Genomic DNA, 16,835 nt, shown 5'->3' with positions numbered 1-16,835 from the left:
GAGGAAGCCCTGATAAGCTTCCAAAGTATTTGAACTCCACATTGGGCAGTTCTTAAAAGAGCTCTAAACAAGGATAAGGCTATCAATGGCTCCTAGTCATAATGGCTATATGTTACCTCCAATATCATAGGCAGTTTGCCTCTCAATAACAATTGCTAAGGAACGCAACCAGGAGGGTACTGTTCTGCTTGTGGGCTTCTCAAAAGCATCAGTTTTGCTACTGGGATCAGAATGCTGGACAAGGTTGGTGCCATATTGTATCACTGGCTCCTGGCTTGTTTCCCGGCCTAGTTCAACGTACTGATGTTAACCTATAAAGCTGTTCAGAATTTGGGGCCCACGGTATCAGATGGCGCATCTCTTCTCATATATTCCTAGCTGAGTCTTGAGATCATCATGAGAGGCCCTGCTTTGAATGCTCACACATGCTGAGGTATGGCAGCTCAGGTACTCTGAGGTACCTGAGCTGAGGTAACTTGGCTACTCCAGAGCTGGCCTCTTCAGTAGTAGCCCTCCCTCTTATGGAATTCCCACCCCAGATAGTTCTGTCTGGTGCCTTCTTTGTTACCTTGTTTGGTGCCCGGCAAAGATCTTTTTATTCCCTTGGGCCTTTTAATTCTCTGTTATTTCTCCTATGTGATGTTTCTAAGTTAGTTATATCTTCATTGTGTTTGTAGGTTTTCTTTTGGTGCTTATCCTAGTCTCTGCCATTTTTTAATCGATTTGTTTTATTATATTTTGATTTGATTTATATGGATTTTATTTGTGCGTTTTAACTGTACGTCACCCTGAAAGCTATTCGCTATAGGACAACGAAAACATTTTAGAAAGAAATACATAAAAGTAAACTGCTCTGTTTTTATTAATGCATGCTATTAATAAAAAGGAACACTATCGCTGTGTTTGAACTTCAAATCTCTACCAATCTGTAGGATGTAACACCAGAGAACTTCCTTGCTGTGCTAAAAGGTGATGCTGAAGCAATAAAGAACAAAGGATCAGGAAGAGTACTCAACAGGTAACGGGGAAGAAGCTGCAATATATTCTAAGGAGATTTCTCTTCACTCATATATTTTAATATTGTTGCTACCCCCAAAAGTTGACAGATTTCTCCCTCTCTCTGCAGTGGCCCCAAAGATCACATCTTCGTCTATTTCACTGATCATGGTGCCCCTGGATTTCTGTGTTTTCCAAAAGATGAGGTAAGTTCCTCCCACTGCAACTTCCAGAGAACTTGAGAATGTTTGTCTGACTTTACAAGTCTAGCAACAGCTGTAATATTAAACTCCAACTTGTCATCGTTTTGGAATACATTGTACATGAAGCTCCCTCTGTAGAGGATCAGGCTATGGGTTCACCTGTCCCAGTGTTGTCTGCTCCCAACTTGGACTGACTCTCTTTCACACAGCACATAGTTAAAGTATGGAATTCACTACCACAAGATGCCACAGAATCATAGAATAGTAGAGTTGGAAGGGGCCTACAAGGCCATCGGGTCCAACTCCCTCCTCAGTGCAGGAATCCACCCTAAAGCATCCCTGGCAGATGGTTGTCCAGCTGCCTCTTGAATGCCTCTAGTGTGGGAGAGCCCACAACCTCTCTAGGTAACTGGTTCCATTGTCGTACTGCTCTAACAGTGAGGAAGTTTTTCCTGATGTCCAGCTAGAATCTGGCTTCCTGTAACTTGAGCCCATTATTCCGTGTTCTGCACCTTTCAGGTATTTGAAGAGTGCTATCATGTCTCCCCTCAATCTTCTCTTCTCCAGGCTAAACATGCCCAGTTGGATAAATTCCTGGAGGAGAAGTCTATCAAGGGCTACTAACCGTTATGGCTATGTGCTACCTCCAGTATCAGAGGCAGTAAGCCTCTATACACCAGTAGCTGGGGAACATGGGCAGGAGGGTGCTGTTGCACCATATCCTGCTTTGTTGGTCCCTGGTCGACAGCAGGTTGGCCACTGTGTGAATGGCGTGCTGGACTAGATGGACCCTTGGTCTGATCCAGCAGGACTCTTCTTACGTTCTTACTCTTCTAAGGCTCATCCCTTTCCCAAGCCTACTACCTGAAATCCTGTAATGTATCTGATCCAGATACATGGTTACATTGTCACATTTTCAGCAAAACTTCACATCTGTAAAACTATGGGGCTATCCATCATCACAGGAGGAGATTTCTGTTTGCCCAACCGGACTCTCCTATGCTCTCCTTACAGGTGCACTACCCAAATCTCCAGAGGGTTCTCCACTCTCTGGAGTGGATTGGGGGGCTGCAGTGGTGGGAGGGGATCCACTCCACCAGCAGTTTCTATTTCTTTGGTGGACTGACAGCCATTCAACTCACTGTGTCTTTGGGTAGGTTTTCCACGGTTCTACTCACTGTAGAAAGAAAATAAGACACTACCCTGGAGGCACAGCTTAGACATTCAGCTAGAAGCCACAAATAAATAAGTACAAGGGATTTATTTCAATTACAATGCCACTGTGAGGTTGGTCAGGCTCACAGAACACCCAGTGGGATGCTTGGCTAAGCAGGATCTGAGTTCTGGATGATCAGCCTTCCTCCTGCCGTTGTCATCCCCCCCACCCCAATCTGTGGTATAGGGATAACAGCCTGGTACTGTCATAGAAGGCTATGGTAAGGATTGCTGATAAGGTATTTGAAGTACTTTGACTGTCCAACACATGATGTATAAACGCTTCTTGTGCATTTCTCATTCCTTTGCGGGATAGCGATGGGATCTGAATGGACATTTTCTTGTTTTGCAGCTTAATGTGAAAGACTTGAACGAGACCATCCGATATATGTACGAACACAAGAAATACAAGAGGGTAAATTTACTATTTACCAGGTTTAAAGAAAAGGAGTATCAGCCAAGTGAACTGCATAGTATGATATTCCTCAGCCTGGGGCCCTTCACGTATTTTGCACATCAACTCCCATCAGCCCCAGCCAGCATGGCCAGTGGTCAGACATGTGAACCGCCTAGAGAGCTTCAGCTATTGGGCGGTATAGAAATGGAATAAATTAATAAATGCTGGGAGTTGTAGTCCAAAACCTAGAAGGTACCAGGCTAGGAAAAGGATGATTTTGTGACTTACAGTTGTAGGATTTACAGTTGTTAATAGAAAGGACAAGTTATCAAGTTTTTAGAATGAAGAAGGATAGTGGTAAAAAACTTCTATTTTTATTTTTCTGTCATTGGATTTACTACCATCTCTGCCCGTTGAGGGAACCTTCTTTTGACATGCTTGGAGTTATACCTTTCTGAAGCCAGAAGGGGCCTTAATTAAATACAATAATAGCAATCTCAATTCTCCAAGTGGTAGTCCTTCATTAGCCAAGACAGACTCACATTCTGCACCACAACATTTTGTAACTAGTCCCAGTTGAAGACTACTTGAAGTTGGGGGTCGGGTGTCAGGGATGAAAGAAAGGTATACAATATGCATTTGCAAAAATAATTCCTATGGTGAGAGTTTGCCAAAGTGTTTTTCTTGCTTAGCTATTTATCTCAAGAGGAATTTCTCAGCCTGAAACAGAGGCCTGGTGAGACTAGAGAAGAACAGAGATTGGATAGTTAATGATTGGGTTCAGAAGACAAAACGATAAGCCACACTCAAGATTTGAGTATGGGTTGAATGTGATTTGTCATTGAACCATGGGTTATTGTGTTGTCTGAACCGAGCCACTGTCTTCTATTCCACTTAAAGCAGCTTGAATAATAAGCAACCCAGTTTAAAATACAATAAAACTACAATTGAAATAAAATTGGAATTTTAAAAATGGCAAGTAATCACACCATGCTCTGGCATTGTTGGAAGATGTCCAACTCCCATGACTTCACAACAACTTACAAACTTTCCCTAAAATGCTAGAGCACGGGTGTTGAACCTCAGGTCCATGGGCCAAATCCAACTTGCCTGGGGCCCCAATCCTGCCCTCTGGGGTTTCCCAGATGACCATGCCCCTTTCCTCTGATCATTTTGTGCATTTCCCCCTCTATTCTAAAAGGTGGAAATGTCTCTTCTGAAGCTTAGTCACTAACAATAAGAGGTTTAAGATGAAATCTGCTGGTGTTTTTGTTATTTTGGCCCCGCCCCTTTTGTCTTCAATCCATCCCCTATTGCATTCAGCCCTGGCCGCTACTGGAATATAGCCTCCATGGGCTTCTTTGGAATTTGGCCGTCAGGCTGAAAGACAGTCAACACTTCTGGCCTAGAGATATGGCTGGCAGTATATGTGTGAGGAAGTCAATGCTTGGTGAGCAAAGTGCGATAAAGAGTGGGTTAATGATATTTGGGAGAAGGAGACTTGGCAGAAAAACTAGGGAATACCAGATTTTGTTGGACCAATGTCTAAAATGTGACTCGCAATGTCTACTGTAAATTGTAGTTGGTGTTTTACATTGAAGCATGTGAATCTGGATCAATGATGGATCATCTACCTGATGATATCGATGGTAAGTGCTGAGTCAGCATTTTGGTCTGGGATCTATCAACCGTTATTACTTGTACCCAAAGCAGTACTTGAAAGATCAGTAGTATTAAATACAGCTGAAGGGAAGTGGTAGGCAAGCTGATGCCCTCTGGGTATTTTGGGCTAAATCTCCCATAATCCTGATGATGGCTGGGCCTGATAAGGGTTGTAGTCCAAAATGTCTGAAGGGTACCAAGTTGCTTTGCCCTTTATAGCAGATACTTACTTGGGCTGTGTGGAAGGGGTAAAGAAGAAGTTCTTCTAGTTCTAAAAATTATTATATTGGGGGAGCAGGGAGGAGAGTCCAACAATGTATGTGAACAGAACTCAAAACTATCAAGTCTGTATTTCTATCAAGTCTGTATTTCTTCTGACAGTGGCCAATCTCATCCAGGTTCCCATTGCGCATAATCCCATTGTGTTTTGTGCCATGCCAAGGGGTGGGGTCACAACCCCCACAGTTCAGAGCCCTAGGACCTAAAGCCTTTGCTCAACAGCAGCACCCCAAAGTGGACCACACATAATTAGCTTGTTGATCAAAGACCTCTCCCTTCCAAAGGTACATTCTGCATAATGCACTTGGGGAACAGTTGACATTCTAGTAGGCATATTCAGCAGCACAGTCACCTTCTTAAAGGTTTTGGTACTTGTGGGTACCATACACATTGAAAGGGCTGTTGATAATGCATGGACTAGATTTGCCTCCCAGGAGTCCGTGCGTGTGCCTGCCACACCCCCAGCTGATGGGTAATCAATGTTGGTCTGAAGGAGACTTCATGTATAGGTGTAGGGCTCTCTCCACATGGCTGGGAACCTGCATTGACCCGAGCATCTGACCCTGCAGAGCGAGACCTTACGTGCATCACTTGTATTCTGAGATGGGTTCCTTTCAGATATGTACCAATCGTGTATTCACTGGGGTCACACTAATTCGTCTCTGGCAATGGGATTGGCCTGTACTTCCTTGATAACTGCTTTACAGGTTTCAGTGCCCAAATAGGGCTTAGGACCAACTGAGATTAAATACTTAACTTGAAGCTATTGTTAAAAGCGAAACACTTAATTACAATTGAAACAACTGGGTTGTATCCAGTGATTGCGCGGTTTCAGCCACATTCATTTCAGTGAGTCTATTCTAAGTAAGAATAACATTGAATACGATCCACTGTTTTTCCATGCCCAGAATGGACTGGATCTCCAATGTGTGCATGGAAACCTCTCTCCCGTCATAGCTTCTCCATTTCCCCCCCCCCCTTTTTTTTAAGGAGGGCACTTTCATTGGGCTGGGTTGTTGTAGATCAGACCTTTGGACAATTGCATGCTAGCCACAAGGAGCAAGTCAATCACCCTCTCCCGTTTCTCTTGCAGTGTATGCCACCACTGCTTCCGGTGCTGAGGAATCTTCATATGCATGTTACTATGATGGAGACAGGGAAACATTCCTTGGTGACTATTACAGCGTCAATTGGATGGAGGATTCCGACGTGGTGAGTTGCCAGGAATGGCTACTTTATCAATATGTATTAACAGTTATCTGACACTACAGTATTTTATTATTCTAAGAATGGTTTTGGCCCTGTTTGGACATAATGGCAGCATCTGGCAGCAAATCGTGGATTAATTGACACATGAATTGCAGGAACGCGCCCCGCACTCTAACCAGTTCCTGTTTGCTTTAACAACCCTTGTATGCCACATTCTAGGGTTGTTTCCATGATATCCAGACAGGGGCACTTGGAGTTGTTCATGGGTTAACATGGAGGTATTTATCCAAAAGGCGAGCTCATTGTCTTTTGGTGCGGGTGTGAGCTACTTGTTAACTGCTGAGAGCCTGAATGGGCCTTTAGCGTTGGAGAACAGAAGCCAATGTGTTCTTTGGCGCATACATCCCTTTTAATAAATAAATAGATAAATAAATCAACTGAAAGATTACTAGTACTGGCATTCAACACTGGTGGCTATACTATTCCTAGCCATCATCTCTGAGTAGCTGACTCTGTATAAGCAGTGATCGAGGCACAGTTAGTGTATTGGGTAATTGGTCAGCAATTCTTTTTACTGTGTCAGCTTTCCTGATGGCAAACCAGTGCTTTTTGCTTGGTTCCCCCCCCCCACACACACACACACACACGTGTCTGGATGGATGTGCTTAAGCCATCTGTTTACATGTGCTCAATCACATGCAATTTTCTTTTACTGTCTCAGTAAAAGGGAGCCGGTGTCTATGTAAATGCTGTACTTTTTTCTTCCCTTGCCCGCAGGAGGACTTGAAAAAAGAAACTCTCCATAAGCAGTTTGTGTTGGTAAAGCAACGCACCAACACCAGCCATGTGATGCAGTTTGGCAACTTGGTGAGTACTTGAGTGACTGTTGAGAGGCCAACTTTGTTTTGGATCCATATTGGTCTACACCTTCTTGTCAAATAATAGGTGGAAGAGGATGACGACAAGCCTTGGCAGCTACTACTAGAAGGGCTTCTCTTTGTTGACATGAGTCCAAATATGAAGCTCCATTTGAAATGGTCAAATTCTTTCTACGCATGAAGGATAGGACTGCTTTTTCTTTCTTTTTACTTCTGTGAATAGCATTAAATACTGTACGGATTGGGTCAGCTACTGTATTTGCCTTTGACGTATGAATCCCATTTTGTATGGGGATATATCTATATATTAACACGGGACACGAATTTTTGTTCACTACGTTTCAACCCCTAAATATTATTTGTTTGAGTTTGGAACAGTCTCAAATGAAAGCTGCCGATGCCTAGATTTGCAGGAAAGTAATCACACCCCTGAAAATATATCGACAGCTTTGCAATTAATTATTAAACTTTAATTAATTAATTTAATTAATTGATTGATTAAACATTTTTCTTGTTTTGGCCACATTACCTCAGTCGAAACCTCTCCGGGGTTTTCCCAACACCACATTCAGCAGTGGGTGAAGCCACAGCCAAAAGTAGGTGGGGCCAGACCAAAAATGCATTGGGCTACAGAAATGACACTTAATTTTGTCCAGTGTACAACGGGGGGGGGGGGGGACATTTGCATCCAGGAGTTCACCTGCCCCAATATGTGTGAGCCCCCCTTTCTACTTGGAAGCAGTGAATAATACCAGTAACCTGGAATGGGGCCAATGAAGGAAGACCCTGGAGGTCTGGGCTGGGAGGTCTGGAGGTCTGCATTTGGCTGATGGCCAAGAGGTTCTGCATTGCTAACTCTACTGAATGCTATAGGGCAGATACCAGGGGTGTGAAACCCCTTCCACCCCAAGGGCCAAATTCCATTTAAGGGAAGCTCTCAGGCAATGCATTCCAAAGGGAAAGGGGAGGGCCCAAATGAAAAGACCAAAAATACTAGTCTATTGTAGCTTAAACTTTTAACTGGCGGTCACTTAAGCCTCTAGAATGGGGAGAAAATGGAAGAAAAGCTGGAAAACCACTAGTCGGTCAGGGGGGAAGGTTATGTGGCCATCGCTGGAACCCTGAACTGCCAAATTTGGCCCCCAGGCGGGCTGGATTTGGCCCCCGGGTCTGAGGTTCTGCATCCCTGATGTATGCAGTCTCCAGTGCCTTAGACTGCCCCCATCTAGGGAGAATGTATGGTGTATCTCCATCAAATATAGAAACATATTTTCTTTGATTACTATTACAGCATGTGGTTGGTGCCACCAGTTTCGAAGCTGTCAGAACATATCACGGGGTAGAATATGATACTTTTAACGAAGCAGCTCAAAGCACCTAATTTACTAATTGAAGATGCGGAATGATAATAATAATTTATTTCTTACCCGCCTCTCCGATTGGATTGAGGCGGGGAACAACAGCAAGCATAAAATACTAATTAAAAACATAGTATACACTGTTGAAAAACATCCTAAAAGTATACTAAAAGTATACTAAAATTCTACTGGAAGAGAGTAATTTTCATGTCTCCCCTCAATCTTCTCTTCTCCGGGCATGTTTAGCCTGGAGAAGAGAAGATGGAGGGGAGACATGATAGCACTCTTCAAATACTTCAAAGGTTGTCACACAGAGGAGGGCCAGGATCTCTTCTCGATCCTCCCAGAGTGCAGGACACGGAATAACGGGCTCAAGTTAAAGGAAGCCAGATTCCAGCTGGACATCAGGAAAAACTTCCTGACTGTTAGAGCAGTGCGACGGTGGAATCAGCTACCTAGGGAGGTTGTGGGCTCTCCCACACTAGAGGCATTCAAGAGGCAGCTGGACAGCCTTCTGTCAGGGATGCTTTAGGGTGGATTCCTGCATTGAGCAGGGGGTTGGACTCGATGGCCTTGTAGGCCCCTTCCAACTCTACTATTCTATGATTCTAATAGCGCAGCCTCCTGACTGCTGCTGCCCCATTGAAGTGAACTTTGGGTCTTCTCCGCCCCCCTTCCTTTCTCTTGCAGTCCATTGCTCATATGAAAGTGGCGCAGTTCCAAGGCAGAGCCCAATCCGCCAGCGCCCCCATTTCATTGCCTCCTGTAAGCCATCTTGACCTCACTCCCAGTCCCGATGTGCCCCTTGCAATCATGAAGCGCAAGCTGATGGCCACCAATGACGGCCACAAGGCAAAGTTGATCGTGCAAGAGATGAACAGACACCTAGAGGTAAGACTTGACGATAAGATGCACATGAATGATTGTGTAAGATGAACTTCGGTAGGAGCTAACTTCACGCATGTAAATTACCCTGATCCACGCTGTGCTTCCTTCAGTGGAGATTATTCCTGTTGGAACAGGCAGGACATGGCCCAAACCTTACGTGCAGCAAGGATCTACCCAGTGCTGCTGCTGTCTGGACATAACAAGGGCTGGAACAAAATGGCATCTTTAAAACTGGTAACATCTCTGGTGTTCAGCTGAGAGTGGCTGTGCAAGATTGAAATTTCTTTCTCGAAGATATTTGGATCCAGTGCTGGTCATGACTGTGATCAATAAGTCTGCTCTAAGATAGGGCTGTGAAGGACCGGGAGGGTGACCCATGAAAAATTCAGGAAAAAGCATTCTCCCCATCTATTTCTCCCCAATGATGTTTTGTCGTCACCTCCGCCCTTTGAATTGAATACATTTGGATTATGGAATATTTTCTTTTGTCTTAATGAATAAAATGTTTAAGATAGGCTGTTAATATTGCTACTCAGCCATTACTCTCACAAATGATTTCTATGTAAGACTTTTATGTAAGATTAGAGGTGCAAAATTTCTAGAAACTCAGAAGCCATGGGGGGAAGGGTTTTTTTTAATCCTCTGTATAAGGTTCCCTGCATAGCTAGTTCTTTCATTCCCTAATTATTAAAATAATTAAGGATATTTTACTAATAAACATTTAGGAATGCTCTGTGTCATGAGTGGGTAACTTCGGGAAGTCCAGGGGTCATTTTTGCACACACACACACACACACACACACACTATGTGCCTGTATATATACACACAAACAACAACAACACACAGGCCACAGTCTGCCAGGCAGCCTGAAAAAATGAATTTAAAATACTTCATGGTGGGGGGAGGGAGGGAAGGAATCCAGAGAACTATGGAAGATCTTTCCACCGCTCCCCGCCCTGGTGTTTTGAGGTATTGGAGTCTATTGACCATCTTGGTAACAACTCAAGTTAATCCTGTCTCTTCCTGTACAGGCCAGAGAGCTCATCAAAGACACTATGCACAAGATTATTTTCTCCATAACCCACTCTGAAGAACTTGCCAAGCCAATCTTGTCCAGCAGGTCAAAACTCACAAATTATGACTGCTATTACTCGGCCCTGGAGTACTTCAAAAACCGTTGCTTCAACTGGCATTCTCCTTTGGTAGGTGTCTCTCTTTTTCTCATTTCTTTTCGTTCTGAAATGGAAGGCTGTGTATTTTTGCGCAGGAGGGGTGCCTGCGCCTCATTAGAAACGCTAATATTCCTGGTCCTGCCTGAAATGCACAGAACTGAAGGCTTCTGTCTGTATTGGTAGCAGAAGCTGCTATTTTCAAAAAGTTTCTGGCTGCTTCAAGGCACACATTTTGCGCATGTGTATTTATACGCTTGAACGAAACATAAAGCGAGAGGTAGACCTTATACTTTAACTGATGCCTCTGGGACCAGAAGGGACTTGGATCAAGAGATCCTGCTTTTAGAAAGCAGAAGATTGGTGATGGAGGGAAACATCTTTTGCTGTCTCTTCTAGGACTTAGTACAGGTTTGTTGCTTAAGCCATCTTAGGCTAGGTCAGCGGTGGTCAACTTGTGGTCCTTCAGGTATGCTTGGACTGCAACTGCAAAGGGATCCCGGGGGGATTCAGGAAATTAGCTTGACATCTGTTCCAGGTAAATTGGTTGAAAGCATTATTAGTAAGCATTTAGAAGGGCATGTCCCGCTGAAGAAGAATCAACACGGCTTCTGCAAAGGCAAGTCCTGTCTGACTATTCTTCTAGAATCCTTTGAGAGTGTCAACAAACATGTAGACAGGGGTAATCCGGTGGACATTGTTTACTTGGGCTTCCAAAATGCTTTTGGTAATGTCCCTCACCAAAGACTCCTGAACAAACTTAGCAGTCATGGAATAAGAGGAGAGGATGGAGCAGAAAGCAGAGAGTAGGAATAAATGGTCAATGTTCCTGCTGGAGGGAAGTAATAGCGGGGTCCCACAGTGATCGGTATTGGGACCAATGCTTTTCAACTGGTTCATAAATGATCTGGACTTAGGAATGAGCAGTGAAGTGGCCAAGTTTGCTGATGACATCAAATTATTTGAGGTTGTTAAAACACAAAGGGATTGTGAAGAGCTCCAAAGGGATCTCTGAGCTGGGAGAGTGGGCATCCAAATGGCAGATACGGTTCAATGTAAGCAAATGTAAGATAATGCACATTTGTGGGAGGGGGGGGGGGAACCTACTTCAAGTATAACCTGATAGGCTCTGAACTGGCAGTGACTGAACAAGAAAGAAAGTGACTGAACAAGAGAGCCCTGGCTATGGGAGCGGTATATAAGTGTAATAAATAAAATAAATAAATAAATAAAACTTGGGGTTGTGGTGGACAGTTTGATGAAAATGTCCACCCAGTGTGCAGCAGCTGTAAAGAAGGCAAACTCCATGTTCGGCATTATAAGAAAAGGAATTGAGAATAAAACTGCCAGTATCATACTGCCCTTATACAAATCTATAGTGTGACCACACTTCGAATACTGTGTACAGAACCCGGGGTCATTCCATGAAGCTGATTGGTGGGAGATTCAGGACAAATAAAAGGGAGTACTTATTCACACAGTGCATAGTTCAGTTATGGATTTCACTCCCACAAGATGTAGTGATGGCCACCAATTTGGATGGCTTTAAAAGGGGGTTGGATAAATTCTTGGAGAAGAAGGCCATCAATGGCTACTAGCCCTGATGGCTGTGTGCTACTTCCAGTATCCAAGGCAATAAGCCTGTGTGCACCATGCCCTGCTTTATTGGTCCCTAGTCGACATCTGGTTGGCCACTGTGTGAACAGAGTGCTGGCCTAGATGGACTGTCGGTCTGATCCTGCATGGCTCTTCTTATGTTCTCATGTTTCTGTTTTCAGTACGAATATGCTCTGAGACAACTGTATGCCTTGGTCAATGTCTGTGAAGCAGGATATCCCATTGAAAGGTAAACTATGCACAAATACTCCTGGTTGTTCTGTTTTGTTTTGTTTTAAGAGCTGGAAAGTCACCAACATCTGGCCTGCTAGTATCTTAGCTCTTAGTATCTCTTGTAAGTAAACATCTGTGAGTGTGTATGTGTGTGTGTATGAATATGTGTGTATGTATGTATGTGTATATATGTGTGTGTCTGCATATGTATGTATATGTAATTGTCATTAGCAGAATTTTGTTTGTTCACTTATTAACTACATTTCTCTACAGCCCAGTAGTCAAAGCTCTCTGGGCAGTTAACAATTAAAACCATAAAATACAACAGCTCAATAAAACATAATATAAAACTTTTAAGAGTTTAAGTCTACAGTATAAAACCAGCTTAGAAACCAGCAGCAGTGTAGAAGATTAAATAAAACGCAAGGATTCCTCTATGAAATGCTTTTGTTTTCTTTACATTGAGTTTTATTTGGACAGGTTCAATCATTAAAATACACCAATGCAGTGTGAGCTCTTCTGTTAACCACTATTTTCCTTTTGCAGAATACAATTCGCCATGAAGCAAGTGTGCCTTGGATATTAACCAAAAAGCCTCTGTCCAGTAATCCAGCAAAAAGTGATGAATGTGCTAGTAATCAAATCAAGAATTAATGCAAAGCAAAGAGGCCAGTTAAGTGTATCCACTACAAAACAACAATAGCAACCTGATGGTGAAAGCTCTCTTGGACAGCTCTGGCCAGGTTCTGCGCACTAGGGGTGTGGGTGGGTGTTCTACTCCAGAAGCGGCTTTGAAGTCCCTGGAATTAACAAGTTCATCAGAGTTTTCACAATTGCTGTGTATATTCCTTAGTTCCACTCTTTGGCAACCTGAATGAGTTAGAGAGGTAGCCGACCTTGCATAAGTGCTCAGTTCGAGTTGAACTAACTGTTCTTTGTTTGTAACCCTTCACTCAGGTTTTTAATAGTAGCCTTTTTCGAGAATTGCCTATAAAGAATTCCACAAAATGGCCTGTAATGATTAATGTGTCCTGTTTTTTGTTTAATGAATTGGAAATTAATGCTTTAATTACCATAAGGTGACACTGTTAGTTGAAAGTTTTACATTGCATGGTTCAAGAATAAAAAGCCATCGGCAAAGAAAAAAGAGAGACAGAGAGAAGATTAACTGTTTTACTTTAAAATAATCAGGCCTGTAAGAAAATCAAGGGCGCAAAGCCCAGTCAGGATGGACGAGATATTCCTTGATCTCCGCTGAAGGAGTTTGTGTACTGCCGATTATGTTTCTGATTCTTATGTAATTGTATGTTTACACAACTTGTTGGGAGGTTTTGCAGTATTTGAAGAAACTTGTGAATAAAAAGTGCATGAGCTTCTCATGTTTTACTTTCGAGTCGTGTTTCTCTCTTCTCTTTTGAATGGATGGTTTGTTGAGTGAGAACTTGTGCCTCAAACGTCTGTGTGTTTGTGTTTCAGCCTCTTTAACACAGGGCTTTTGATCTGTTCCTCAGATGTTTAGGAGGGGTTCTGTGAGGAGATGAGCGATGTTGGAGAAGCATTAATGAAGGGCAGTTTTTCTAGTAACACTCAATGGAGCTTGCCGAAGACATTTTGTTGCCTGAACTAAAGGACAAGTTGGCACCCCATGCCAGTTCCATGTAGAAAAGTGAATTGGTCCAGTAGTTGAATCTTATTTCAACACTGGCAATGGGATGGCATTTTCTACCACACTTAAGCAGGCTAGCATAGGGGTGCAGGGCAGGCTGTCTCTCTCTCTCTCTCTCTCTCTCTCTCTCTCTCTCTCTCTCTCTCTCTCTCTCTCTCTCTCTCTCTCTCTCTCTCTCTCTCTCTCTCTCTCTTCTCCAACACCTTGAAGCTGTTCACTCACCACTCTACCTGACTTCTGCCACCCCACCATCCACTGCTTGAGGCAACTGCTTCACACTGCCTAATGCTTAGATTGACTTGATATGATGTGCGGATGCAGGAGAAGTGTAGGGCAGGGCAAATTTGATTGGCAACCCTGCATGAAGTAGATCTAGAATGTGCCACAGAATCCTTTGCAGCACCTAGGAGTTCCATGTTGGAAATACATGGATTCCTCAACAGCCAGATAGTGTCAAAAGGTTTTCCCTGAGCTCTAGAACTTTGAAAAGCACCTGTCCTAACCATTTATATTACATTCAACCCAATCCTTTACTTAAAATCCCATTGCGTCAGACTCAACTCCCAAATTAGTGTGCATGGGATTGCAGCCTTTATCTGGATGGCTTTTCTTCCCATTCAGATAACTTTTTTTCATAAATAAGAGTTGCATCTAATCTTAGAATTACTTTGTACAGCACCATGTACACTGATGGTGCTATATAAATAATAATAATAATAATAATAATAATAATAATAATTAATAAAGCCCTAAACAACTTGGGACCAGGATACCTGAGAGAGCGCCTTCTCCCCTGCCAACCTGCCCAGTCACTGAGGTCATCCGAGGGTCTGCTCCTGGTGGTTCCACATAGACCCATCCTCCGATTGGAGTCCACCAGAGGAAGAGCCTTCAGTGTGGTGGCTCCCCTCCTGTGGAATTCCCTGCCTCTGGAGGTCAGGCAGGCACCAACTTTGTACTCCTTTCGGTGACTCCTGAAAACAACATTAAACCAGGAAGCCTTTCTTTAATGTCCAGCCAGGAGTCACTGTATTTGCTTCTTTTAAGATCTGTTTTAAGTGTTTTATTCTGTTTTTACTTTCATTTTCTCTTGTATACAGCTTCAAAATCTTCAATGGGGAGCGGTATATAAATATTATAAATTAATAAATGTATGTAATGTCCTGGTAGAGTTTTCCTCCCAATATTAATTACTTATGTTCTGGGAAATAATGTCCTGCTCATTCCAGCAGGAATGAGCAGAAGGTAGATCTCCCGATGTTTTGGACATCAACTCCCAGAACCCCCTGCCAGCTTGTCCAATGATCAGGAATGCTAGGAGTTGAAGTCCAAAACATCTGGAGATCTACTTTCTGCCCACTTGTGTTGCAATACTTCAAATTAAAAGAATTCAAGCTGTTTTGAATGTGACTTAAAATGCAAATTAGGGGGGGGAAGAAAAAAAAAGCCAACACTATTGAAATCACCCATAACGCGTTTACTTCCTGGCTTCATTCCAGCTGGTTAAATCTTTTGTTCAGCCAGGTTATTGATCCATGGTGGCCCTACACTTTCTCTCATCCCTGCTTTTCTTCCAGTTCTCTCTCCCTGTTTTTATTTCCCTGTCTTTCCTTCACACTTTCTCTTCGTTCTCTTTTACCTTCCCCTAAATCAGTAGGTTACGCAGAGTGAATGACTTGGTAACGGCTAGTTGCTATTGTAACCTTGGCTCTCTAAAATGCACACATTATCTTGTTTAGAGGTCCACCTTTTCAGGCTCTGCTTTGCCCCTCGGTTCTACTTTTAAAGCAGCTATGTTGCCTTTTCATTTTTACCCTAGAATAGGCACAAGGGGTCCAATTTTGATTTTAGAAGACTTCACTAGCCTTCCCATGCTAGGGGTCCAATTTGAATGAGGGCCCCTATGCTGACTCTAGAGTAAAAATAATGTCAGTTTGGTTCCCTCTCTAGCCACTAGCTACCCAGAGCTAGTTCTTTCTTGAAGAAGAGAACAAGAGATCACCCTATTCAGTGCTCTCTTTAATTTTTTCCTTCCTGGCTGCATCTGCTTCTCCTTCCCCCTGTTCTTCCAACTGCAGCTGAGGGAAGAGAGAAAATGTCTAGACTGGGGTGGGGGGAGTTGTAGTCTAACACATAGAGCATCTCTACATTAAGGGAAATCACATTGTTTACCTGGGGCTTATCTGTTTTTTGGTTCTTTGGCACGATTGTTATGGGCTGCGTTACATAAGAGGAGAGGGGAGACAAGGGATCTGAATTAAATACTTCTCCATTCACTTCCATGGAGTTCTAGTGAGATAGCACCATCTAGTGGCAGAAGAGCATGTTTCCTAGTGGTTTAAAAGTGGTTCTTTTCATCCTGAGATTTCTAGAAGATTTTGCAGGAGACATCCTGGTTGTTGATGATGTAATGAAATTGACCCAAAAACTTCCATGAGTGGCCAATCATGAGAGTACAACACATCATTCATTTAGAGGAGCCTATAAAATCAGAATTGGAAGGGGGCATTTAGACCATGAAGTCCAACCCCCTGTTCAGTGCAGGAATCCAGTTAAAGCATCCCTGAAAGATGGCTGTCCAGTCTCTATCTGAATACCTCCATCAACATAAGAGTCCACCACATCCCTAGGTGCATGGTTCCATTGTTTGACTGCTCTAACTGTTGGCAAGTTTTTCCTGATACTCAACTGAAATCTACCTTCCCGTAACTTAAACCTGTTGTTTCATATTCTACGGTCTTGAATAATACAGAACAGGTAGCAGCTGTTCTGGAGGGCACCATGTTGGGAAAGGCTGATCTAGAATCATGCAGAAGCTCCAGCTTTGTATCAAGTTAAAAGCTAACCATGACCTGTAGTGGTCATGATTTCGTATGGAGAAAGAGAGTGCTGTTGCTCTTAGCAGGCATCCTCAGTCCTGCATACCCTCACATTAGAAATCACAGGAAATGAACCAGGTCACCTTTTATTACCAGAAATGGCTGTGAGACCATTAGGGGTACAATGAAGGATGTTTCTTCCCCATCTGTTTCTTCCCCATCTGTTTCAAACCACAAGTGGTTGGTTGATTTATTAATCCTCCAC

The 16,835-nt window shown here is 43.2% G+C and overlaps 1 protein-coding gene across 1 annotated transcript in view; it reads left to right on the top strand.

Annotated features, from left to right (window-relative positions):
• Window positions 1-13,478, top strand: part of LGMN (legumain) — a 28,107-nt gene extending 14,629 nt beyond the window's left edge. The window contains exons 5-14 of the mRNA XM_063117978.1: window positions 933-1,018; window positions 1,127-1,202; window positions 2,767-2,829; window positions 4,394-4,460; window positions 5,846-5,964; window positions 6,739-6,828; window positions 8,888-9,088; window positions 10,118-10,288; window positions 12,034-12,101; window positions 12,632-13,478. Of these exons, the coding sequence (XP_062974048.1) occupies window positions 933-1,018; window positions 1,127-1,202; window positions 2,767-2,829; window positions 4,394-4,460; window positions 5,846-5,964; window positions 6,739-6,828; window positions 8,888-9,088; window positions 10,118-10,288; window positions 12,034-12,101; window positions 12,632-12,671 (981 nt within the window). The 3' untranslated portion in view covers window positions 12,672-13,478. The remainder of the gene's footprint in view (window positions 1-932; window positions 1,019-1,126; window positions 1,203-2,766; window positions 2,830-4,393; window positions 4,461-5,845; window positions 5,965-6,738; window positions 6,829-8,887; window positions 9,089-10,117; window positions 10,289-12,033; window positions 12,102-12,631) is intronic.
• Window positions 13,479-16,835: the final 3,357 nt, after the last annotated feature.

This window comes from Elgaria multicarinata, chromosome 2, assembly GCF_023053635.1.
Source record: "Elgaria multicarinata webbii isolate HBS135686 ecotype San Diego chromosome 2, rElgMul1.1.pri, whole genome shotgun sequence".
NCBI classification, from domain to species: Eukaryota; Metazoa; Chordata; class Lepidosauria; order Squamata; family Anguidae; genus Elgaria; species Elgaria multicarinata.
This window is presented reverse-complemented; position numbering and strand designations above follow the sequence as displayed.